The 26,397-nt window shown below is 40.5% G+C and overlaps 1 protein-coding gene across 1 annotated transcript in view; it reads left to right on the forward strand.

Annotated features, from left to right (window-relative positions):
* KIF26B (kinesin family member 26B) overlaps positions 1–26,397 on the forward strand; it is a 302,787-nt gene that overhangs the window by 255,760 nt on the left and 20,630 nt on the right. Inside the window, exon 11 of the mRNA XM_074168140.1 lies at positions 25,217–25,379. Coding sequence (XP_074024241.1) covers positions 25,217–25,379 — 163 coding nt within the window. The remainder of the gene's footprint in view (positions 1–25,216; positions 25,380–26,397) is intronic.

Genomic DNA, 26,397 nt, shown 5'->3' on the forward strand with positions numbered 1-26,397 from the left:
GATATTAAGTGACTGGTGCAAGGTTGCACAAGAGGCTATGTTATAAGATCTAATCTGGTGCTTAAACCATAGGCTAATCCATTTTTTCTTTCTGTATGACCTTTGGAAAATAATTTATTTCTGTATTTATTTATTTATTCCCATTTATAAAACTGAGCAAGAAAAAATTAAAGTAGGATTTGTAAAGGGCATTCAGACTTGGCAAAAAGACTGCTTACATTTTAACTGTTGCTAGGACTGTGTTACCATATTTTTTTCACTTTTTTTAGAGTTAAGGGCTCACATAGATGATCCTAATGGGATGCAAAATTTGGGTTTTTTTGGTCAAGGGTAGACTATTATTGCTTTTAAGTGAGGAGGAGAAAAGGGAAAGTGTTGGATTATAGTATTGTGTTATAAAAAATGAGCCTAAAGAATATGCTGTATATCAGATATTTTCTTTAAATTGTTAGTCAATTATTTGAATAAAAATGAAAATGAGGTTTGGATGGATCCAGTAATTCAGATTCTTTTCTTGGTTAAATTGATGTATCTATCTGCAATTGTTTCATCTGTGTAAAAAAACTGTGTGAAGAGAACTGGGATCCCAGGTATCTTTTGTTTATATGTCTTGCCTTTGCAAATATAGCATGAGTTAGATTATTCTACTCAGAAGAAATGTCAGCAAAAACTTTTCAGGAAGAGATAAGGAAAGCTAAAAACCAGTTTACAATACAATTCTTGTACCATAACTAGTATTAGTACTGGAGATTTATCCTTCTTTATGAGCTTATACTAAGTCTTAGTTTTGTGTGATTCATGCAACCATGTCTGCTGAATTCAATGCCAAAATTGAACTATATACCCAGTGAGCAATCTGTTTAATGGTTACTTCATCAGCGCCTAAACCTAAAGTAATTATTTTTTTAATTAAGAGATTTCAATCGCTTTTGCTTTCCACTGCTGCATCTACTAGTCTTGTCTTCCTTGCCTTTGCTTCTCCTCAAGAAGAGCACGTTACAAAGACCACAGAAAGCCTCAGAAAAAGTCTGGTGCTGCCTTTGGAATCTCCAGTCTTTCTGTGTTAATTTAGTGTTGAGCATACTAGAAATGGAACTGTTTTACTATTTCACTTGTGGAAATATAAGAGCAGAAGAAGGGGAAATAAAGAATGAAAATGAAGACATGAGTGACAGCTGAAACAGAATCACAGGACTGGGAAATGCCCCAAAATGAATGGGAGAACTCCAAGAGATGCTGACATAATGTGTAAAGGACACAACAAACCACAGAGAAGAACTGGGAAGCAAAAGAGAAAAAGAAATGAGCCCATTCAAAAAGAGGAATAAGCCTGAGAAATACCCCTGAATGATCCAATTGTAGGAGAGTGGTCAATAGAGATTTTGTTGAATGTGAAATAGTTCCTAATTAGCTATCAAAAACATGAGCTGCTCAGGAACAAAAGAATTGTTCCATGATGTTGGCAGACAGGTCATATGGGCCGGAGTGTTGGCTAACAGACACTAAAGCTACTGCAGCAATGCCATATGATACCAGCTGAGGACCTGGCCTTAGGTGCATGTTTTTTGACACTAGCCAGAGTGTTTTGGCAATGTGGAAGAGCAATGTGGTTGCCAGCAAGGGTACTGAAGCACTGTCAGTGCGGATATAACGAGGACTTGGAGCATCTGGCAATTACTTTCACCTTTGGGGGTTTTCTGTAGCTGACAGTTTTACTAGGTTGAATTTCTGTCAATTTTCTTCTTTATTTCAGGGAACTACATAAAATAGATGGAATCAGGGATGCACGGTCTGTGAATGTAGGAAAACTTCTTGCGTTTTATTAGAGTAATTTAATCTGCAGCTCCGGAGCAGGAGGATAACGGATTTTGCATGCTCCAGCAATCACTGTTGTAGTGTTCATCAACAATGCACTTTATTGTAGGACAGTTTGTTTAGCTGATAGTGCAGATTTGAGCTTTATCTGCACGTCTTACAACACTGTGTTTCATCATCAAGTTAATGAGAGAGAGTAGACAAAATCCTCAAGGAAAGCTTCAGTGGAGCTGCCATTCCCCAACTTTGCGTTTTCAACTCAGTCCTGCCAGACTGGCAACGTGATAATTATTGGAGCAGAGGTGTCTGCGTGCATGTGTAGTAGATGTAAGTGAGTGTGTTGCATTCACTGAGCATTATCCCCGTTACACCAGTTTTACAACAGATCTCACTTGACATGCCTCCATTCTGCACAATTGTTGAAGTGGGAAGAATCATGCCTCATGAGCTAGCTCTTTTAATGCTCTTTGAACTGCTCAATGAATTACCGCTTTACAGATACTGTAACAAGCAAGTAATGATGGACTGCAGAATGAAATGAGAAGGGAAATGCTTGTGGTTTATAGTCAGATTTAATAGCAATTACTAATTGCATTTAAATAGCCATTCCTATCAGCGGCAGATAGCTGCCTCATGGAAGGACACTACTTTGGTCCCAGGCCAGCACAGACATGACTGGTAATGAACAAGCAATCCAGTAGCGTTCAGTTATTGCTGAAATATAACTTGAGTGGGACCCAAATAGGCCATTGTGGTGTTTTTATATACAAATGAATCTGTACTTAATTCACTAAAATGCCATTTTGAACCTTCAGTCAGGGTATCCATCAGTTTATTTTCACCTGTTCTACCACTGGTTCAGGCTCAATTGAACATTAATACATTTTCTCTCGTGCAAATGTGGTGATAATTAATTTCATGTATAATTGAACAATTTTTAAATAGTCCTATTCTTGGAATAACTAGCTCTTCTGCAATGCAACAAATCATCAAATAGCATGCAGTAATATTTATTAGCCTTATTTCATGTTTTTAGTTATCTCCAGTTTCTTGAATAGTTGCATATGGATATGATCTGTGAAATTAACTTTCATTTCCTTACTGATCCTTCTTTCCCTGCACAAAACCCGTGTGACTCAGGGCAAGAGAGCAGAGACACCCCACTGCAGATGACCAAAGAAAATAGCTTTTCTTTATATAGCGCCAGTATGTAGCCCCGTGTTCAGAGTTGGGCATCTCATCACTAAGAAGAGGTTACAGTTTGGAGAAAATTTAAGAGAAGCAAGAAGAACTATGAATGGTCTGAGATGAAAGGGTTATTCACCTGAAAGAACACTGTAACAGAAATAAAGCTTCATAGCTGGCAGGGAAAAGGAGACCTCTGAGAGGGGAGATGACAACTACTCTGTAGTATTTGAAGGATGTGAATACACACAGGAGGAGACATTTTTTTCTGGTGAGACAAAGTGTCAGAATGATTTCTTATCCTTAAGTAATGAGACAGAGGAATATAAACTTCAAAGCATGCTAGCAGTGATTCCTGTTAGTCAATGGAATAACTTCCCAAGAGCTGAAGTGAACACTTCATTGGTAGAATGATTTAAAAGCAAAATAAACATGCAACTAACAAATATTAATTTGCAGTTATATAATAAACAGTTCCTGATTGGATAGGGGCTAGGCTTATGCAATTTCAGTGCAGAGTTCTGGAGCCAAATCTTTAACAATTTTCAATAGCTGTACTTCCATTTTGATAATTTATCTTCATCCTTGTTTGGAAAGTCTTTGCACATGTCAGGCAGTTATAGAAATAAACAATAAAACATGCTCTAGTGTGTCTACTCGAATCTCCTCTGCTTTTAGGAGCCTGAAAACTAGCAGTCAGCTGGATTGTTACACTTGCATGGCATCAAAGAAATCCAGAAAGTCTTAGTGGTGTCTTTCTCAAGACTCTACCCTATCATGGATAGGGGATGTCCAGTCCATTTCTGTGCCAGATGATTTAACTCAGTTAACCACTTTTCTTCCTTCATCGTTTAGTTACACTTCTTTTTTAAGGTCTCTTTCTCTTTGAACTGCAAAATCAAGTTCTCCCAGTGCTTGATCCAAAACTCAGTGTAAGTCAATGGAAATCTTTTTATTGGGCTTTGGCTTAAGCCCACAGATTAGTAAACATGCTTATATCTAATTAGATGAGATAATCCTCAAATCCTTGCTAAGGGATATTGTATACTGTAGTTCATGTTCAGTATTTGATGATTAACAGCTTATTTGTTGAAAGAGGTAGTATGCGGTTAAGTGTTAACTTAGTGATGAGGTTTTCTGGGATTGCAAGGGATGTGATCGATGAAATAGGTGAATGTGAAAACTGGAAATGTACAATCATCTATTGACTGGTTGCAAATAGGTCTGGAACCATGAATTTGGAGCTCAAGAAGGTTATACAGAAACTTGCCACATAAATAGGAACTTGTGACTACTGAAGTAGTACAAGCAGGACTATTTGATTTTCCTCTTCAATGTATATAAATAGTATTTGTGACTTTAAGTTAAAAATAAACAAAAACTTGGTTTATATTTTCTGGGCAAATAGTCGAACAATTTTTCTTCATACTCTTTCTTTTCTGCCACTCTGTTTACCACCACACCCTGAATGGAGTGACAGGCCCTAGCAACTTTGAAGCGAACTGCGTGCTTGTAAATACTGAATATTTCAGCCCGTTCGTCCTATTGATTCAAGAGCATTTGAATGGCATTGCAACTGCAAGATGTTTTTTCCCACGCAAACTTTTATTGAAGCTCTTATTTTCATAAGATGTTTATGAGGAAAGCAATGAAGACAGTCCTCTTGTGCTCTTCAGGTACCAACTAGCTTCTGCCGGATGATCAAAGTTTTCTAGCTGGTGGTTGCCTTCAGGCTTGTACACAATGAACAGATGTGAAGTGAATTTTTTAAAATATGCCTTGACTTTTCAGAGTTAAGCAGGCTGGTTAGAACTATCTTCTGAAATATTAAAATTATCTCTTTCTTCTGCTGCTGAATTAACTTGTTAGATTATTTTAATTTCTAAAATTTTGTTTGTTTATAAATGCCATCAGGTGACATGCTTTCTAGCAATATGTGACAAGACTCAGTAAAATTAATTTCAGACAGCAGGCTTAACTGTTTTAGCTGTATTTTTTCTCATCAACCCATCAGCAAAACTCTTCTACCTGCCATATTTAAAATTATTTTCCACCAGGTTATTTGCGAGGGGTGGGGAGAGCTACTAAATTATTTCTCTCCCTATTCCTTAGTTTTGCTCTTGGGCAGAAATAAAGCTTCACTCATTTTGAAAATTAATGACAAAATCTAAGTTCATACTGTCAGAAATACCACCCCTTCTGGCTCCCTTTGGTACGGCTGGTTCTGAAGTGCAGAGAGCTGGGTAGCAGAATGGTGGCAGTGGCTGTTTTGGTTGCTGTTACAAACCTGAGAGCTACAGAGATACAGTCTTTAGTCTCTATGATTAGAAGAAAAGGAGAAAACTGGGAGCTGTGGTAGACGTGAAGGGATTTTTTGGCTTGGAAAAGGATGCACAATGTATTCCACTCTGCAGGAGTGGGTCCTCTCACCAATTGAAGTCTGTTTTCTGCTGCCCTTGCAGTAGACACCTTGCACAGTGTCCTGCCTGCCTTCAGCAGAGCTCCAGAGGACAAGGCTCTCGCATAGCTCCTGTGTCGCGTGTGCCCTTCCCTTCAGGCAGCTCAGACTGCACTAGGCGCCTGAGTCTCCTTGGAGCAGTCTTTTAAGGATCCAGCACAATTTTCATGTCTGCCTCCAGCTATAAACAGTGTAGCAGAATCTTTTGTGCTCCTAGACTGCGTTTCCTCTCTCTTGCAAACAACAGTTTTCACAAGCTCCATGTGATGTGCTTTGAAGTTACAATTCTGTGCAAGAGGAAAGGAATTACATGTAGTATCCAGCTTTGCTACCCAGTCGGCATGTACTGCATAATAAAAAAGAAGATGTTTCCAAAGGTACCATGTTAGAGAAAGAGAGAGAGTATTCTAGGAGCTCTGTGTACTCAGTCAGACCCTGCTGACATGGACCTCCTGAATCCTGCTCATCTCTCTCATGCGGACATTGCTGGAGCCATGGACGATAGTTTTTCTCATGTCAAAGTTATCCCAGGGTAACTGGTGTGAAAGAGGGGCTGATGGAGCACCAAAGCTGGATAAGATTTGACTCTGAAAATACACGTCTATGAAAGAACCAGTTGGCACTCTACCACATTGTGCTCCAGTGAAATTTATGAAACGCTGCTGTTTTTTTTCAGCTGAGGGTTAAGGCTGCTTACTGTGAAGTGTGTGTTACAGAAAAAGTGACGGTGTGTTTTGGTAACCTTTAGGATCTTTGCATCATACAGAATATAAAATAAGCCTGTTAAGCTGGTAACAGATTTTCTTTTCTCTTGTTAGGTGACTACTGCCATTTTGGATGGCTATGTGTTGTGTAATGGCATTATAATCAGTGGCTTTTGTTGTTTTTGAGCTACTCTTGATTGCAGTCCTCTGTGAGTTCCTTCACCTGGAATCATTTATGTGTGTGTCAGACATAAACTTCAAGTAGGTTACAGAACTGGCAAAGTCCTTTGTGTCCATTTGCATGTGCTGTGTCAGCTCCCCTCATGTTCATCTCAGCCCAAAGAGCCCCCTGGCTATAAGGGTGTTGTCTGGGGGAAAGTTCTGGCTGCTGTGAATCTGAAGGTGATGCTTTGAGTCTCTCTACTGCACATCCTGTGCTCCCAGGGGCTGTCACTTATCTTCCCAGCAGGGTCAGGGCTTGTTCAGGCAGGGACATGATGCTTTTGTGGTGCTGTAGCAAAACCCCTCTGCTCTCTACTGGTATCACAAACACATCTGTTAGGTATACTCTGAAAATTGAAATGGATTTTGTCATACTCCCAAGAAAATTCATAGTTTTGCTTAAAATTTTCTACCAAATGTCTTTTTTCACAGAGAGATAAGACAATGAAAGCAAAGAATTACAAGCAGGACAATAAATTGGCCATTGGAAACAGATAGCACAATAAGGTTTTCTTTACAAATTGGGTCATTTGATTAGAGAATAATTTACATTGTTTAATATTTAAGATTTTGAATTTTCTCTGATAATGCTATTATATCACACCTATGCAAAAGATAACATAGCCCTTAAAAATACATTTTTAATTCCATTGACTAGGTCCCATCCATCAATGGTGCTTCTCTGTGGAGCAATACCTGATTCTTTTAAAGAATCTCATCTTCACACTAATAACCATTCAGATGCCTAATCAGAGGGCAAACTCTGCTGTTGCTAAAGGTATCCTTTGCTGAAGGCTGGAGAACAATAGATAACTGCAAAGAATAACAACAAAACACTACATCTTTTCAACAGGGAACAATTAGTTGTGAGCTATGAATAAAGAATGTTGCGGGCTGTGTATGAAATTATAGTAAGGTAATATTCAGCTCTAGCAGTAACAGTGTGTGTATGTGAGAATCATTTTGACTAGCAATTACACATCTATTTTATACATTAAACAGCTATGTTATCTCTCTATTGAAACTAAAGTTCAGAACACAGATAACTTTCTTAATAATTTTATGTTCCTATCCATATAGATATAAAACCAATAACAGTATGCTTCATGATAAGTGTGTTCAACCAGTGTGTTGCTTCACCTTAATTCATCTCCCAGAAATAAAAAAATCCAAATGTTTCCTACTAGTATATAATCTGTAATCCATATTAAACCTAATGAATTCCATATTCTTTTCTGTGTATTATCCATTAATTCTGCCAGTAACTGGAGCTTCATATAAGTTCCTTTTTAAGACTGCAAAATTTGGAAGTACAGTTCTATTGTGCCAGAAGCCAACTAATAAAATTTACTAATGACTATTGTCTTAAACACAAAGGGACAGAGTTAAGTATTCTATGCTGGCATTATAAATTATATGTTGCCCATATGACCTTTAACTGCATTTTGTAATACCTAAATGTGGGAGTAAGTTCTCCTTGGTTAATCTCATAATATGCAATAGGAATATGTACAGTGTTTTTTCCTGCTGGCTCCTTTTTCATAGCAAATGAATATCTCCCATCCCTATGGTCTGGTTATGTTCATATTGAAACATTTCTGGCAGTTAAATCTGCTAACTTGTGCATATTTAAGTAGAGAACATTTGGGAGATCTAGAAAGATGGGCAGAGAGCAGCAAATCTTCACTCCTCTTGTGGTGCAGGTTCCAGTAAGGAGAGTCCTGAGGGATTCTTGCTCCTTTAGCCCACAGTAGGAAGAAAAATTCTCTACCAACATATTTAGGAAAAAGGTCCAGCTTCTTGCAGATCAAAGGTTATGCACTTATTGTCTTAAAGACAGGGCTATATGAGTGTTGAGAACTTGCTCAGCATACTGTCCTCTGCCATTAGCCAAGTTTTGAAATACCCAAGTATGGACCAGCAATGGATGTGTTTGAGTGGTTAATTTAGAGACATAATTTAGTTTTCCAGGCATTAACGTGCATTTTTACCATCTTTATTTTTGACTCATTCAGAGTAGGAACCGGTAAACACTGGTATGGGTATTGCTGTGTGAATCTCATAGTTTTCATAACAGAAACTCCAGCCCAGTTGGTTTGCAGGAAATGAGATAGCCCCTAAATGGGATCTTGTGCTACTTCTCAAATATTTCTGTTATGGCTCTCAATCTGTTTATATTAATCATTAAATATAGAACTTTTATATACCATGATGCTCTTAATTTGCATGAACTTTACAGAATGTGGATCAGATATATTTTCCTACCTGTTCCTAACTACATCTTACCATCTTTAATCCTTTGCACTCATTGACAAGTGGTAACATTATGAAACATCCTATTCTTTTCCTTCTTTATCTCCAGTGTATTTCAGAAGTAATTTTAATTTATCATATAGTTTTGGCAAATAACTGTGAAGCACTTGTTGTCACTGCTGCAGTATCTTTAGTCCACGGTTATTAAGAATCTGAATTCTGGTTGCAGTTTCTCAAGTACCTTCATAATCTCAATCATGCGGGGGAGAAGGAGGTAAACATAATTGGAAGCCACATTTCTGATTCTGGGGCATTCCAGGGGCACAGCGCCCCATGCTAAACCTTCCGGAGGCTCAACTGGCAGCAGTCACCCCAGCGTGTTTGTTGGGCCACCCTTCTGCCTGACATCTCCACAGGACACAATGCACCCTGTCTCTGACATGTCCCCTCTACTAGCAGCAGTCACATCCTTGACATTTTCCTGTGGTAGACTTGTAGGAGACCTGCAGGAAATAGTGTCTTGACTGCTGTCTCAGTGACTGCTTCTAAACATTACCTGGTACTATATATGATGCTCTTTTACATGGTGGAAAAGGTGTAGAGATGTGTGAAGCTCTCACCCTTTTCTATTTTCTTTTATATTTGCCAGGTCTGAAATGGAATGGTATGTTCTGCTGTGCTAATTGATTAAATGGCATCTATCACAACATAAAGAGATCAAACAGGATTATTTTTTCTCCCGTGTTACCATTTAAAGCTCACAATTCTGCTCAGATCATTAGCATACAATTTTCAGGTGAGCTAGCCAGAAGGTCCCTAAATAAAAATTAGTAGAAAAGATTAGCTAGGAAAGCTAGACTGGTAATGAGCTGTTGCACTATGGTAATGTGCTAGGTTTATAGTTCATATCTAGCCCTAATCAGTGATAAGTACAAGTTGTCAGCATTTGATAGCTAATTGGTGTTTCTTGGAATTGCACTGCAACAAAAACACTGAAATGAAAACAAAGCTTTTCTTTATCTATGACAAGTTAAGAGTTAATTATAAATGCTTGGGTCAAATACACCTCTTAGGTACATTATATGCAAATCTTCTGCACTGAGGGAAGTATAAACTTCTTTGGTCCCTTTTGGGTCATTATTACTTTTTTTTGAAATTGGTACAGCAGTGGCTTTGAAAACAAGAAGACCATTAAACCATTTGCTATGTATTTAATGTCGTATGTCACACACACAAAAAAAACCCCCTAAATCTGAAATACTGGAAAATATTAACAATGCAGTAATGACTTGAACTCTCACAACCACCCATTTGTTATTGATTGTATTTACTCCGTGTTCATTTGAGAACTGCTGTCCTCCTAAAGAATTAATTGGACATAAAATCATAACATGGATCTGAAAATTTTTAAAGCAGGAATAATCTAAGCCACAGGACATGAAAGACTTAAAAGCCTGGCTAACTTGACATCTGCGTGCTGAGATTTTTGTCACTGCACAGTTATAATTAGGTGGCTCTAATCACTCTCATAATGCTAATATGGGAAACGTCCTATCTGTCCTCAGTAGCTGGTGGTGGGAATGACTGCTATGCACAATGTCGTGCTTCAAAACTGTGAAGCTTGACAAGCTCTGTGAGCATGACTGGCTCTGACATGCGTGCTCCAAAAGATATTTAGACACCTCCTGAGAGGCTGAAGTATACATGATCACATCATCTCGGTGCTAGTCATCCAAATACATTTTTTAATTGGCCATTTAATTGACTATTTCCAATCAGATTTAACACAGGGACAGGCCTTCAGATATCTGAGGTCTGTGCAAGACTCCTGGGACTGGGAGAGGAACAGAGCAGAAGCAGGCTGGGCCATGAAGGTGTGAAGTCAGCAGTTACCTACCTGCTCCACTGCGTGCTGGCTCGCCACCAAGCTGAGCCTCATGCCAGCCAGCCAGCACACACAAGCCAACAGGGAGAGAGGAAGGAGCTGCAGCTGGAGTGGATGAGTTAGGTGGGATGTGGCAAGGTGAGGTTATAGGGACTATAGAAGAAGGGGCAGCAGAAGTGTAGGAAATGGAGGAACACAGAACACAAACCCACAGGAAACTAGTCTTCATTAATTCCTCTATTCATAGAAAAACTTGTTCATTTATTCAGATCCTCACTATTTGAAATGCAATTAGATTAATATATTTTCCTGCTGAGTAAAATTCGTGCAGTCAGCAGACGAACCCCTCTCTAAATGATTTGCTCATCAGTGTGTATGAAGGAGGAGGAGGGATAGAGAGAAGAGAGGAGCTTGAATGAGTTCACTGCTACATTGTCTGAATTAAGTGATCCATTTTTGTTACTGCAATAGCTGCAAAAGTTAACACTGAGTTGTTAAAAAAGTCCTGCTAGAACAAAAATTCAGTATTAGCATTCACATGTGAGAGGAACAAATCCTGAAGGCCTGAGTTAAAACTCACTTTAGAGCAAATCCAGACAACAGGTATTGCCTTCTCAGAGTGGTAAGCCTTGAAATATCTTGACTGTTCTGAGACAAGGAAATCTGGAACAGCTGTCTGTGCATTTAAATTCAACACTCCTCTGAAAATGGGGATACATTTGGATGCAACTCTCACACTGTTTTATGCAGACTTGAAACCTAATGTCAGAATTTCTAGGTGAAAGATCAGTGGTAAATGTAATCTGTCTAGACCTGAGCAAAGAACTGAATTGGTGTCCCCTGAGAAATTATTAGTTAAGCTGAAGAAGACAAGGAGCTGTAAGATGCAACAGATAGTGAAGATTGATGAGACAACAATAGCTAGTGTTGAAGTGGGAGCTTTCAGACTAGAGGGAGTGCCACCAGGGAAGTTCTTCAAGGACCAGTTTTGGGAGAGATTTTATTTAGTGTTATTATCAGCAGACTTGGCACAGGAGCAGGAGCATGCTAATCATAGTGGCTGGTTACACAAAGCTGAGAGCCATCATCTGTACAAAGGAAGATCAGAACATCAGATGGGAGCAGCTGTGGGACCTCGAGGGCTACTGTAATAGAAATAGCACTAATGCAAGGGCTTGCCCTGATGGTCTGCTAACTATTTCTACTGAAATTTGGGAGCTCATCAGCTAAAAAGGGGGTGGTGGTTGTGTGCTGATTTAGGCATATTGGTTAATGAACACAGGTGTCTACAGCTGATGTAACACTGAGAAAATAATGAACTCTAAGCAGGCATTAGGAGTGAAAACAGAAAAACAGTAATGCCCTTATGCAAGGGGCTAGAAATTCCTTTCGTGGATGCAGTTTTGGTCACCCATATAGATGAACGATGAATTCAGACTGAAACAAGTACAAGAAAGACTGGCAAGGAGAGAAGGAAGGCTTTTAATGTGAGAGAAGATGATATGAATTTGGTTTACATACCCAAATAGAGTTAGGGAATAGAGAGAGTGTGATAAGGAGACAAGTACCTAAAGGGTGGGTTGAAGGATGATGGAGCTGGACTCTTTTCAGTGGCTTCCAGCGATAGGACGAGGGGCAATGGGCACAAGCTGGAACATAGGAAGTTCCATTTAAATATGAGGAAGAACTTCTTTACAGTGAGGGTGACAGAGCACTGGAACAGGCTGCCCAGGGAGGTCGTGGAGTCCCCTTCTCTGGAGATTTTCAAGACCCGCCTGGATGCAGTCCTGAGTAATGTGCTCTAGGCAATCCTGCTTTGGCAGGGGAGTTGGGCTAGATGATCTCTAGAGGTCCCTTCCAACTCTGAGAATTCCATGATTCCGAGTGTACATCTGTACATGTGGCAGGAGCATTCCCATCCCTGGGGAGTGACAGCAGTGGAAACCAAAGGGCTGTGTTGGAGCATGGGCAAATAGAGAAGTAGATGTCTTCCAGCATGCCACTCTGAAATGGAAGTGTGTGGGAGCAGTGCCAGGAAGCCCTAATATTTTTAAGGATGAGTTTACTAAATGCTTAAGGGTTATCCGTATCTGGTAGGGACAGGAGTTTCTCCTCATCCTAAGCATCACCTTTGCTTTGATGACATCCACCAGGGATCAGGCTCACAGGACCAAACAATGCATTTCTCTTTCCTCCTTCTCATTCTGTCGTTGTTGTCCATGTGCTCTCATTAACAGAATGACTGCCTTTCCTCTTGGCCTCTCTTGTGTTTCCAGACACACTGACAAGGGCTGGGTTGACTGCATGCTGAGGAACACTCTTCCCTACCCTTAGGAGCAGACATGCAGAGGGGATGTAGCAAGGAGGCAGAGCCTCGCTGTAAACCTCTATAACCTAACACCAAGAACATAAGAATGACCATACTGATTCAGGCCAAATGTCCTTCTAGTATCCTGTCTCTGTCTAAATTCAACAGCAGACACCAAGGAGAGAGTGTAAGACTAGAATGAGTACTTTGTCAAAATATTCCTGCAACCTCAAGTATTTTCAGCTGCAGGAATTTCTGAGCTTGAGCAGCGACTTTGTAAACAGAAGGGGTATCTTCCAGACATGTTGTGAGTCGAGTTTGAGGCTTTTTGAAAACATTTGAAGGTTGAAAGGAGCTTTTTATGAAAGACTGGCTCAGCTTGTCTTTGAAATTTTAATTTAGTACTTCTGGGATTTTGAACAGCTAACTCGTTAATAGATATATTTTTATCATTTCAAACTAAGTACATACAAACATTAGTAGTTGTATATTACTTTCTGGCACTCACATGTTCTGATTAGCAGTCTTGAGGAGAGGCAGATATTAACATGGAAATACTCAAATTTACAGTTGATTTTCTGGGCATAATAGATACCTATCAAACTCTAAAGCATGCTATGGTTATCTTAGGTAAAATTGCAATCTATGTAAATGGCAAGTTTAAAAGAGTTCCTTTCCTTTGCTGTCACAGGCTATTAAGAGATCTCTGAAGTGTAGAAGATACAAGAGGCTATTGAGGAGCTTGTCTAATTAATGGTATTGTAGTGGGCAAAATATATAGAAGAATCCATTTAAAGGGGGAGAGAAACTTCAGATAACATGAAAAATGCATGTGCATCATTAATATTTTAAATTGCTGCATAGATGAAGATAAATGTATTTTGTTACAGCCTATCTCCAAATGGTTTAAATAGCAAATATATATACATTAAAATAATTATTTATTGATTTGGCCACTCTTACTTACAATACATAGTACTTATGTGGAGACTGGGGTCCCTCATGCTTTATTTAGAGTCCTCTGTGAATAAAGTATGATGGAGTGTGAGAGGGGTAAAAGAACCAAACTTTTAGGTTTTTTGTGCCTGTGTTGATGGTTAAATTCCCACTGCCCTGCAGCAGCTGCTAGATTTGGCTCTATGCTGCCAAAAATATCATCATAAACCTGCCTCTGGTTCCATGTTTTAACTTCAATGCCGTGTACTTGACTTCAGAAGGGAAGTAAAAGGGGCTATTTTATTAATAATCTCATGTACCCTGTCACTAAATCTGTAAAAGTCCACGTCAGACCCTGCTGAAGCTTATGGGAGCCTTTTTTCTAGATTTCAGTGACAACTGGGTTTGAACCACAGTGCCATGGGTTTCAGTTCAGAAAATCTCATTTTTGGAGCTTGTTTTCAGATGTCACCGAAAGCAGGCATGGGTAAAGAATGTTTCATCTATGATCTTTAATTGCCATGCACGATCAACATCATCACTATTGATCACATCTATAAATCAGCCCACCGCACGAGTAGCTCAGGCCATCCGTGGATAAAAGTTGTTGCTGTCTGATGGCATTCATTTTTATGTGAAAGGAGTTTTTGGTCTCTCTCTAGTTCCTGATAAGCTCACCCCACCCCTATTGACTGTTGGCAGTAAAAATATGGAGGCCAAGGTCTTGCAGGCCAGAGAACGCTGTGTTCATCATATTCTGCAAACATTGTTGCAAGTGTCTAAAAAACTTATTTTGACCCTGAAACTATACATCGAATAGTAAAGCAAATGGAGTCTGTGAAGTGAAACCAGCTTTCTAGTCCATTTTGCTGTTTAAAAGCAGCTCGGTGTAAAGGAGAAGCTCAGCTTTCTTACACTTCTCAAAAGAGAAGGAATGTGTAAAGTTGGACAGCAAAATCCATACTTAGCCACTTACCCAGATTTTTAGAAGGAGATGGGCATGCATATTGTCTGGTACCTGTACATATTGCCTGTCCATGCCAACACAGTATTCCTAAACAACAGTCATGGGTTTTTAATTCCTAGATGGTTTGGAGCCAAGCAGCTGAGGCCAGTGTGTCCCCAACTGATAAATAGGAGATGACATACAAGAAATTCCCACATCACTTGGCTGTTGCAAAGTCCATCTTCCTTGCTAATGGATAGGGATTGCTTCTTTTAGCAGCTTTTAGCAGTTTCATGCTTCTCTGTGAAGCAGAGTTTGGAGCTGTATATGAAAAGGAACTTTGAAGGGTAATAAATTGATTACCAAAGATGGAAGCACGACTTGAAGCTTCTGACTGTTTATTTTGCTTTAATGCTCTTAGTTTTATATTTTTGCAGCTTTACTTTGTGTTTTGACAGCTTATAGGTAGGACCTACTTTCATATTGAGTGCATATTTTTTGGTGTACTGATCTAAATGAACAGTTCTAAGAGCATCAGCATTCAGAAAATTATGTTTCTAACAATTTGTCTCTTAAATTTTGACAACCAAATGGTATAAATACTGGCTGAAAGTTCCTCTGTGGTTGGGAATTTCTCTCATCTGTGTCCTTTCTCTAATGTGTCCAAGAGGGAGAGTTAAAGGAGTTTCAGTCTTGTTTCTGTGGGACCACTAATAAGATTTCTCTCCATCCACCCAGCCATCAATTCTCACAGCACTTACAGTGACTTACTATCTTTGAGGCTTTTATATTATTTTCTCCAATTTTCTTCAAATCGGTCAACAGGCTGGAAGTTTAGTGCTGGAGGTGATGAGGCAAGCTTGGGCACAGGTGCATAGGCAGTATGAACTCTTAAGCCTAACTTTCTTTGGGAATACATCTAGTAAGTGGCATAGATAAATTGTATAATTTTCATAATATTAATGACAACTGAAGTCTGCCTTCTTTTTTCTGTTTTTTCCTTTCTGCACAGCAGCGTGTGCACTTTCACAGCCCTCTGCTCTATTGCTGTGTGCTGAAGGCTCTAGGAGGTCAGCATATAAAATCTTACTTATAAAAATGTGAAGTATTTTGCTGAGTGACCTTCCCAGTTTCCTGGATATGTCATCTATTTACGCTAGTGGCAGTGCCAAGCGGAGTGGTTTCTAAAACTGAACAGCAGTCAATTTATTTTCAGGTACCACTCCATTTGGGATTGCAATTAGGATAACTAGAGCTGCTCTCCAGCACAGGAAACTGGGAAGGTCATGCTGCCAAATTGTTGGCATCTTGATGAAGGAGTGTAAACTACTGCTGTCGCTACCGCAGATCAAATGAGCCTAACCAGAATGAAGTAATTATGAAATCCTCCCAAAAGATCATGAATATTCATGGATCAATTACAAACATTTGAGGTTAATTTTCGTTTGAGGAAATAACCCTGGTATTCCACTCTCAGTAGATATGAATCATAACACTCCTTGCAAGCAAAGGGCAAAGCGCTGTTGCTTGCTGCTCAGGGTCACGGGTAGCGCTGTGTGCATGGCAGCCAGCTGCCTCTGGCTGGGCAGCGTGGGAGTGCTCAGTGTGGCAGCGAGCAACCTTTCTGTGTCCCCTCCAAATCACCATTCACCGGAGTGGCAGCCTAAATGGTCACCTAGCTGCCTGGGATGTGGGTAATGCAAGGCTTATGACAGTCTGGTATGCAAGTCTGTCTTTGCAGTGAAAGGGGAGTTGAGGTGGCTGGTGCTCCACCTTCTCTGCAGGGGCTGTCACCGATGGTGGCTTTTCAGCACATGTGACCCCAGCAGACACTGGCAGCATCTGAGCTGCAGTGAGCTGAGGCCTTCTGAAAAACAACCCCTTTGCTTAGCCTCTTGAATGCAGAGGGAAGAGCCTTGCTTTGATCAGCCTACGGCTTGGCCCTGGGAAGGTGGTGGGAGCTGAGGGCAGCAGCGCTGCAGGCAAAGACACTGAGCAACAGAGTGGATCCTGCTCTTCATGCTGACGGAGAGGTGCTGGAAATGCCCTTGCTGGGTGTCTCTTTGCTGTGCTTGTGCCAATATTAGCCAGCAGAGCAGCTGGTGTGAATGTGGTTTCCAGAACATGTCCTCAGAAGATTGTCAGGGGATGTTTCCTCATGCTTCTTTCTTTCTATGTGTTTTCCCCTATTGCTGCCCACAGGCACAGGCACTGGCCAGCCACTCTTCACCCTTTTCCTTCCCAGTGCTCCCGCTGTGCTGCCAGGGCGCAGGCAGCCCAGAGATGAGGCAGGCAGGCTCCCAAGCTGCTCCAGTTGCTATTCAGCAGCAGATACGACTGTCGCCTTCTCGTATCAAGCAACCAAATGGCTTCATAGAGATAAACTGAGCCAAACTGGTGGTTGCCATAATGCTTCCAAATAAGTCGGCCAAACAAGGAGGAGTATGGGGGAAGGGAAGGCGTTTTCCTTCCCTTTGTGAGTGTACCTTGGTAGAAGTTAGCATGGAGCCTGGACACATGCAGAGTCCTTAAATTATTAAAAATCTGGATCATTACTGATTTTAACTGTGGGGTGGTTTTTCTCCTGTAAATGACAGTCTATTTACTGTGCAGGTTTTCTAAGCCAGTGGTGTTGCTGATTTTGGGGAATCTGGCTTTAACTCCAAAATATAGTTGCTGAGCCTAATTAGCTCCCTGGATTAATTGAGCTTCTGTTTTTCAGCTAGAATTTATTAGGAGCTGGCACTGTAATGAGACAGACCACTAGGATCCTTCTGCTTTTTGATTATCTTTGAGCTTTGTGTGTTTTTAATGGTTGCTTGTGAATGTGCTGCCCATTGGAGTACAGAGGGGAAAGGGATTTTTTTTGTCCATTTTCAGTGCAGTCCTCTCTCTGAAACCGTCATTGGTCTCCATCAGAACTACCCTCCCAACCGCCTCCTCCCTACCATTCCAACACTTGCTCTTGTTGTGTCTTTAAAGTACATTTGAATCTCTGAGTTGTCATTCGAGTAACATGTTGTCCTGTAAATAAGGGTTTACGTCTTCAGTTTGATATTACCAAATTGTGAAGTGCACATGAACAAAACCCTGTAAATTCAGGTAGCTGGGGCAAAGACTGCGAGGAACTTTTTTCTCTCATTTGTCAAATTATTTAAATGAAGCCCGTGCTGCTTTAGCTTCACTGGTAGCACAAGGCAGAAATGAGAAGATGGAGGTGCCGTCTTTCTCTGTGCTTTCCCAAGGCTAGCGTAGTAGTGTGCAGCTCAGACCTGGGCTGGCAGTGTCAGAAACCACAGGCTCTTTAATACCTGGGTAAAAGTGGAGCAGGGGTGTGATAGGGACTGCTTTATTGTGAGTTAGTTCTACTATGGATAAGCTTTAATTGGTAAGATCAGTCAGCAGGATCTCCAAAGAGTGAGGTACTTTATGTCATTTTTGGATAACATACTCCTTGGCCATTTTGCAGACTATTGAAGTTTTATTAGTTTCTGGAGCATCTTCTATACAAAAGCTACAGCTCCTGAATGAGCTTCTTTTATGGTGAGAGGGACTGTCTGTTTCAAGAAATCAGAGTAGCTGGAGCAATTTGGACTCTGTCCTTCTGTCATTAATTTTCTTTTCTGTCTTTGGTGAAAAGAAACAAAATATGCTATTTTGTGCATTTCCCATATGCTTATGTCTTGTCACAGGCACAAGGATTGTTCTGCGGTATGAAATTTGCATAGACTCTTAAAAGACAAGAATTATAGGGGAGATCCCCCTACAATTTATATACATTTTGTAATTCTAGAATTCAAGTATATGTCCCTTTTATCCTATACTTGGATGCAACAACACCTTTCTCCTGCCTTTGACTGCAGCAGTGTCACATCCCTTCCAGATGTGATTGTGATTTTCCCAGTACATGAACCTTTCTGAATTCTAGTGCACTTCATACCACATAACTAACTGCAGTGGCAGTGGAGATTTCCACTTTGCTTAATTTTCCCTTTTAGGCTAGTCAGCTTCCACTTGGAAAAAGTTCATGATTTCCCCAATGCCTCATTTCACCAGGTGAAGGATTCTCCAGGTTAAAGGTCCAACATATTCACCATCTTTTGTCAACTGCCTCGCTTTGTTCTGCTAACAAAGCCAGGCTCACGTGGCTGAAACACCGAGGGGTTTATCACTCCACCTGGCCTCATTTCACCTGTGCCTACATACATTTCTCCCATTTCCTCTCTCCCTCTATCAAAATTATTAACAGAAAGGGAAGACACAGCGAAGGGAACTACACTGGCTCATCATGAACTCAGCTGTTACACACCTGTAACATCCTCTATTGGGCTTGTGCTTTTTAAGCTATAAACTGTCCTCTGTAGACATTATTTCCATGCAGTAAGAGCCAAAACCAATTGGAGTATTTATGTGATTCCCTCGTTATGCTAGCATTTATTACTACGAATAAAGCAGTGCATCAGCACAAGGGAGCAGAGTTAAGATCAAAAATAACTACCATAGTTACTGAGATTTTTCCTTTGACATACCTCTATAAATAATTAGATTACAAGACACCTGAGGGCATACATAATCTGATCCTGTAACAATAACACCTTGAGGGAGTTGACAGCCTTCTCCTTTTGGCCAAGTGCCTAGGAAGACACTAAGGTATATGATTAATAGAGAGCACAAACACACACCCTTGCACATCCTAAAGCTTAGTTATGATATTGTATTGTGTCCCTGGTGGAATGTTATTGTTTCTATTCCTGATGGTGCTGCTGTAGTCACTGAATAGCCAAAATCCTCATAGCAGTGGAGAGGAAGGGGAAGACAAAGAAAATATTGGTTATCAAGGTGGGGGAAAACCAAACCAAACAAAAAAAAGCATATAATAGGAATGGTTAAATAATTCCATAGAAAAATCTTTATTTCAAGACTTTAGCTGGATCTTCCTCTCCCATATTCCCTTATTTTGTGGAACAGTCTTGTACTTGTCTCTCCCATACTGAGAATGAGATGCTGGGCAACGAAGACTCCTGCAAATTTCCTGACCGCAATATTTATTCTTATTGCTTCATTTTCTATTCATGAATTCTATTTTGCAGCCCTAAACAAAAGCAATTACCATTTGCCTCTTTTCTGCATAGCTTACTTCAAACACATTGCTCACACAGATTCTCGTAAAGCTGGAGGACCTAACAGAGGAAGATCCAGGAAGGCACTGTCCATGCCGTGCCCCTCACCCTGGCTGGCGCCTCACCTATGCAGTGTGATGCAGTCAGACATGCCAAATTATGGTGGGGTTATGGGGTTCCTCTGCTGGGGATCGGTGAGCAGTCAGGGGTACTTGAGTGGGGAGAGGGGCGTTGGAGGTCAGGCAGTGGAGGATCTTAATGAGAGCAAGAGGTGAGGAAAGAGGAGATTACTACTGGGAGAGGGTCTAGCAATGATGCTAGAGACTGGCAAAGTCCGGTGTAGCTGGTTAGACCACAGCAGGACGAAGTGGTGAGGAGGGCTATTTAGGTGAGGGCTGGGGGATGAGGATCATGGTATGGGAATGGGAATGAGAATGAGTAAGCAGGTCAGATGAGGAAAGCCCAGGATAGACACTGATAGAAGAGAACAGGATTGTCTGATGAGAGAAGAGCATGGCAAAAAAGACGTGAACACAGGAGAGCACAGCTTTTCTACAGTGCAGCAGTGCTCCTGAGTCTCACTGTTTCTCTACAGGCAACTAATACTAGCAAAACCTCATGGTAATTTGTGTCACGTCGCCCTTCCCTATTGCTTGTCCATACAAAAGGTGTCAGCTGGCTGCTGCTGACAGCTGGCCAACTAGTTCAGCAACTGAGTCTTTTTAATACATTGGAAGGTTCCAGGCTTGCTGATGTCTCATTGATGAGTAAACACAAATCCACATGAAATGACAGGAAAAATATAATAAGAGCATTCAGATTGTGAAATCAATCACTATAGGGCCAGGAAATGCCAAAATTAAGGTTGTCCTGGAAAACTTACTCTGGCCCTGTGGTATATATATTGTGTTGTCTCTGCAGGATTTCCCCCTCACCCCTAAAATTATCTTTCTCAAGGCAGATGTAGGACCTACTTTGGACGTGAATCAGGACTGTACAGGGATCTGGTCATTGTCGATAAATTCCTTCGCTAATTTGTAGCAGAAGTTTGAAGGTATATGGAAAATGGGACTGAGGGCTGTGGAAGGGAAGGGAAGTATTCTGAAGGGAGCTGGTACCATCTTCAGAACTGGCTCTGCCAATGCATTCCTAAAAATTTTAGGTGATATATTATTTGTATGTTCCTGGTTTTCTGGGTATCCAGACTGAGAATCAGCTGCCCCATTTTCTCCGCAACAGAAGTCAAAGTTAGTTGTACTTTGAATATAAAAGACTATATAATGCTCAGTACTCTGAAAGATCAGTGCTTCACACCAAACACCTGTAGTTAGTGAAGTCTTCAGTTCTGCAGGTATTATCAGGGGATTCTGTACTTCACCTCAGAGGCATTCATCAGATACTGCACTGATGAGATCCACTGAAAAAAGAGGGCCTTTGAAAAAATCAGTCACTCTGAATTCAGAGCTGAGTTTGTATAGTCCTAACAGCAGATAAGGCACAAGTCCGCACATTAAAAGGCAAGGATTAAATGAAAGACTGAATAACTTCTTTTTCAGTGAGCACTGTTTATCCTGTGCGGTGATTGAGGCAGGGGTCTAGTGGAAAAATAGTATGCAGTCATGAAATTAAAGACTTTGACTTAATGCACATAGGCAAGTGGGATTTAGGCAGTGTCCAAGGAAAATTATCATGGTCTTCATTCTCTTCTGAGAATCTGAAAGATTCTGTGTTGTTTGAATCTGAGTATAATTAATCATTCATGAGGAAGGAAAATACAGATATGTATAAGAGGAGCATAAAGATGTCTATTTTTCCTTTTTACTGAGCAAGTGAAAGGACTAATTTACACTGATCTCAATTTGCATGGTGGAGTCTCAGAAGAGAAGGAATAAAGAACACTGTGCTCACCACAGCACTGCCAAATCTCTTTTTTGGGGACACCTTTATATACCTGCTAGAGTTTGATACCTGCTAAGGTTCCTTGGTGGTAGCTATTGAGAGACTCAGAAAATAGCACGATGAGTCCTCTGGTAGCTGCTGTAATGTGAAAGGGTGGAAATATGAAGGAGATAGGGGAGGAGCATGGAGAAGAGAGAGCTCCTTTTCATGTGAAGGGCTGCTACCCCATGGAACAAACTGGAGATTTCTGCCTGGCAATCTGCAGAGTTCTTCCTTTCTGGACCCTGTGTACCATACTTGCTGACATACTTCTAGAGATCTGAGTTTAGTTTCCTGCCCCTAGGGCTCCTGCCTCTGGACTTCTCCAGAGATAGAGCTTTGCATACTTTATTTTTGGGTTTTACCTGTGTGGGATGTATGAATAGTATTTAGCAGTATTTTGCTGTAGCCATGATGATCTAAGGAGCTAGGTAAGAAAAGTTTTACAAGTAATGGCAATGTATTTTATTAGATCAAGTGATGCAGTTAGAAAAATGAGGTAACTTTTAAGTACTGAAAAGGCTGCAGAATGGACTTAGTGATATAAAGGCTCTGGAGTCTAAAGTGTGGTATCCTTCCGATCCCACCTTCATTGTTCTCTGTGTGTTATATCCCCATATTCACGATTGGTTACGGTAAAGTTCCTAAACTATAAAAACATTAGTGGATGGGATAGAACTACATTTAAAATGAAGATGGCTGTATCAAATGGGGTCATTGTGCTGGCATATCATTTTATTGCTTGTGGAGCAGAATAGGAGTGGACCATTAGCATTCCTGAGGATCTCCCCTTTGCTATAAAGACATTGGTGCAATTCACTGTGCTGCTGTGAGAAATCTGGGGCCTTCTACAAACCAGCCTCTCTTTAATACAGGGAGTAATGTGCACCCAGGAGCAACAGCCCTTCGGTGAGCTTCTACAAAATTTCCTGTGTCTTAGTTTAGTTAGCACAGCTAGAAGATCAACAAAGGTCTTTCTTCTTAAAGCTCTTCCAGTGCAGAAGTGCAGACCATCTCTTTGTAAAACTTCTGCTTTCACAGGAAATTTTGCTTTTGCAAATACCAGCTCATGAATCACCTAATGAAACAAAGCAGAGCCTTTCTTTTTTTTCAGGCAGAAATGCCATGTCAGCATTCAGAAGAACAAAGCATCTACTTTGTCTCACACTGTCTGTCAAGCAAATTTCAGTGAGACATCCAAATATTTTACCAATATTTTACTTGATGAGGATGGGGTGAGTTAAAAATTAAGCTGCACATTTTTGTGTTACTATGTTCTCTTTGATTTTCTTTCTTTCCTTTAGAAGTTAGGTGCTATTGTGAAAGATCAGTGACCATGAACAGATCAACTTGTCTTATGACAATGTCCAGAACGGACAAAAACCCATGTTTAGCAAATTTCTTCCTCTTTATTTTATTTTTCAATGTACAATACTGACATGAGGCTAGTTACTTTGTCTGGGTGTAAAGTGAAGTTGATAGTCAAGATGCAGACAGTGCTAAATGAGCTAACTCTAAAATTATAAATCAGTGTTGGCTGAGCTTTTTTGCTGCTGGGTGTCAGGCTTTAATCCTAAACAAATCTGCCCTTTAGTTCCTATCTGATATATGTCAGAGGATCATTTGAATTATAGAATAGGAATTTCCTCTGTATCGTCATTCTTCTTGCAAGTGTGTATTTCAGTACAAGGCAGATGGCAGAGATTATTTTATATTCATAATGCATATACCTCTAGGAGAGCCACGCTGCAGTGTGCTGATGCTGGCTGCATGGGTTATGTGTTCTCAGGAGACCGACATGTTCAGAATGTATTCTTTTGCCCTTTCCCCTGTCGTCTCATGTTTTGCTATGATAGTAGCACTAGCAAATAAAAGGCTTGTTATTGATTTCTGTGCAGATGTTAATAATTTTTGTGTAACTCTGTATTGGAGTGGCAGTAACTGATGTACAAAATTTGACATCTTAATTATTCCTTGATGGAAAGGAGGGCCACTAACCTGAGATACAGCAGCCTATTAACTCTGGATCTGTGGATTCAAAGCAGCCTGAGGTCATAAGTGAAATGAGTGAGCCTGTCTCAGTGTAGTCTTTATGGACCAACGTTTGCTTCTCAAAGACACCAGAGTCTCTTCAATGTGTATGGAGCAGATAGAAGCAGAAATCCTGAAACAAAAAATGTTTTACTTCCAGTATTGCTAGCCTAGCTGAAATCACAAGTACTGGAAATCTCAGGAGACGCACAGTTTATGAGCTCCCCAGCCCTCTTGCTAGATGCATCAAAATATGTATCCAAAATGCTGTTGTTTATTCAATCAAAAGAGAGGTTCAAGAATTTTGGTGTTTGTCTGTCAGTCCCATCCAGTAGATATAGCTTCAGTTCCCAGCAGTTGGAGCTTTATAGAGAGTTCTTGTGAGCTGGAAATATTAAGTGGACAACCAAGGTCACACACACACCATAGGTCCTTAGTAGATATGAAATGGTGAGCTCCAAAAATCTGATCCCCTGCCACTGAAGGTATTGCTATCATCACAACAGTGAAAGCAATTCCTTTAGCAATAAGTAAATATCAGGCTGATGCCGTCTTTGCTTTCAGCCATATGTAACTATTATTGTAAACTTTTAGTGTAGGAGAGGCTCTCTTCAAGAGGATGCCACTTCCCGACTAACCATCCAGTTGACCTGTACTCCTTGTAGATAAAGCTCTCTTTAAAAATTATATCATGCATTTCTGACTACGGGATTAGATGACCACCATTATAGAAGCATTATATATGCATTATTATGCTGTTAAAATTGTCATGCTTGACAATTCCTATTCCTAGTCCAATCACAGACAGCCCCACAATAAGGCATCAGCATTTCAAAAGCTATACTATGCTGAACAATAGAGTAAATGGCAAGGACAGAAAATTTGATTCTCGCCTCAGTGGAAGAAAAGATCTAATATGAAAGAACAATTGTGCAAAGTCTTAGGGCTTGCTTGTTTTGTATTTCACCAGCATTATCTGAAATTAATTTCAGTGATTTAACTAATATTATTACGGAGTTATGCAGTGCCCTAGCAGGCAAGAAAAAATGTGGGTCCTCTAATCTAATCCTGTGCACTGGAAAAGGGCAGCAGTTTGATGTTTGCTGCAGCGGCTCCTTAACCAGTCCCCAACACTGGTCTGCATCTCTGTATTGGCAGTGGTAACGGTGCAGAAGGACTGACGCTAGAATAAGACAGAAAAGGGGAATTTGGAAGAGGAAAGAAGTTCAAATTGCAGTCCAGGGTCTCTAAGCATGCTCAGCTGCAGACACAACACAGTGCAAACCTGAGGAAGGAAACTAATTAGGATTCCATTAAAAAGAGGAGAAAAAATCTTGCTGAGACCCAAGTCACATCACGATGGTCAAAGTGAAACCTTGCTCGCTAATGTAGCCTTAATTCATTTTATTTTGCAGAGACAGCAAGCTCACCATGTTGCTTCGGGAGTCCTTGGGGAATATGAACTGCCGTACCACAATGATAGCTCACATTTCAGCCGCTGCGGGGAACTACGCTGAGACGCTGTCCACCATCCAGATTGCATCAAGGGTCCTCAGGATGAAGAAAAAGAAAACTAAGGTAAGACAATGTATAAGTCCCTTCTTGTCATGGTGGAGGAGGGAGGAAGAAGGTCCCTAAAGGATCCTTGATGGGGTAGAGCAGCATGTAACAAAATCAGAAATCAATCCCAAAGTGCATGGGTTGTATGTATCCTGTCCTAAGCGAGTGGCTTAGAGCACATAGCAGAGACTAGGGCGGGTAAACTCTCCAGCTTCAGATACGGAGGAGCGAGTTCAGACATATCTGCTAGAGCAGGTTTGTAATCTGGCCTCATTTAACAGTATAGCTGTCAGAGAGCATTTATTTTCAGTTATGCTCTTAGTGCTAATGAAATAATAAGGAATGAAACTGCTGTAGAGTTAAACGAAACTGGGATTAATGAAGAATTAGATTCTCTGTACTTCTCAGAGAGAACAGGAGCAAAATAAATGCAAAGCAGTGTGTCCATTGCCAGCACTGATGCCCCTTTTATTCCCACTGCTTCTAAATATGGGTGGTAAATTTTTCCAAGGAGTGAAGATGGCTTGTATCCGCTTTCATGTTTTAGAGTCCTGGTTCCTTCTATATGGCTTATGGTGTGAATTGGGCACAACAAGTGAATTTTATGAGTTTCATTTAAATTGACAGTTTATGGATAGACAAAACCTTTTTCGTCAATGGATTTAAGAGAGACACATGAAGGGATTTAGTCCACACACCATCACAGTAGCATGTCTCCAGAGACATTTGAGTGCATGTTATGCACTTCCACATAGTGGTAGTATGACCAAACGGGGATTGCCTTTATTTTCTGTGCCTTATTTGTGTAATGAGTTTTCTTGTTCCTCTTCACACACACACACACACAATCAGCAAAGCCTTTGCCAAATATCTGATTTCTTTGACAAGACTCAGTTAAGGGAGAGATCCTAATCGATTTGTTCACTTTTTTGTTTGAAGTGTCATGATTTTGAGTGGGACACAGAGTCGGTGCATTGGGTTCTCCATTGAACACTGTTGTGTGTTTGCTGTAGTACTATGGATAAGAAGCTTCAGA

The sequence above is a fragment of the Numenius arquata genome, chromosome 2 (assembly GCF_964106895.1).
Source record: "Numenius arquata chromosome 2, bNumArq3.hap1.1, whole genome shotgun sequence".
NCBI classification, from domain to species: Eukaryota; Metazoa; Chordata; class Aves; order Charadriiformes; family Scolopacidae; genus Numenius; species Numenius arquata.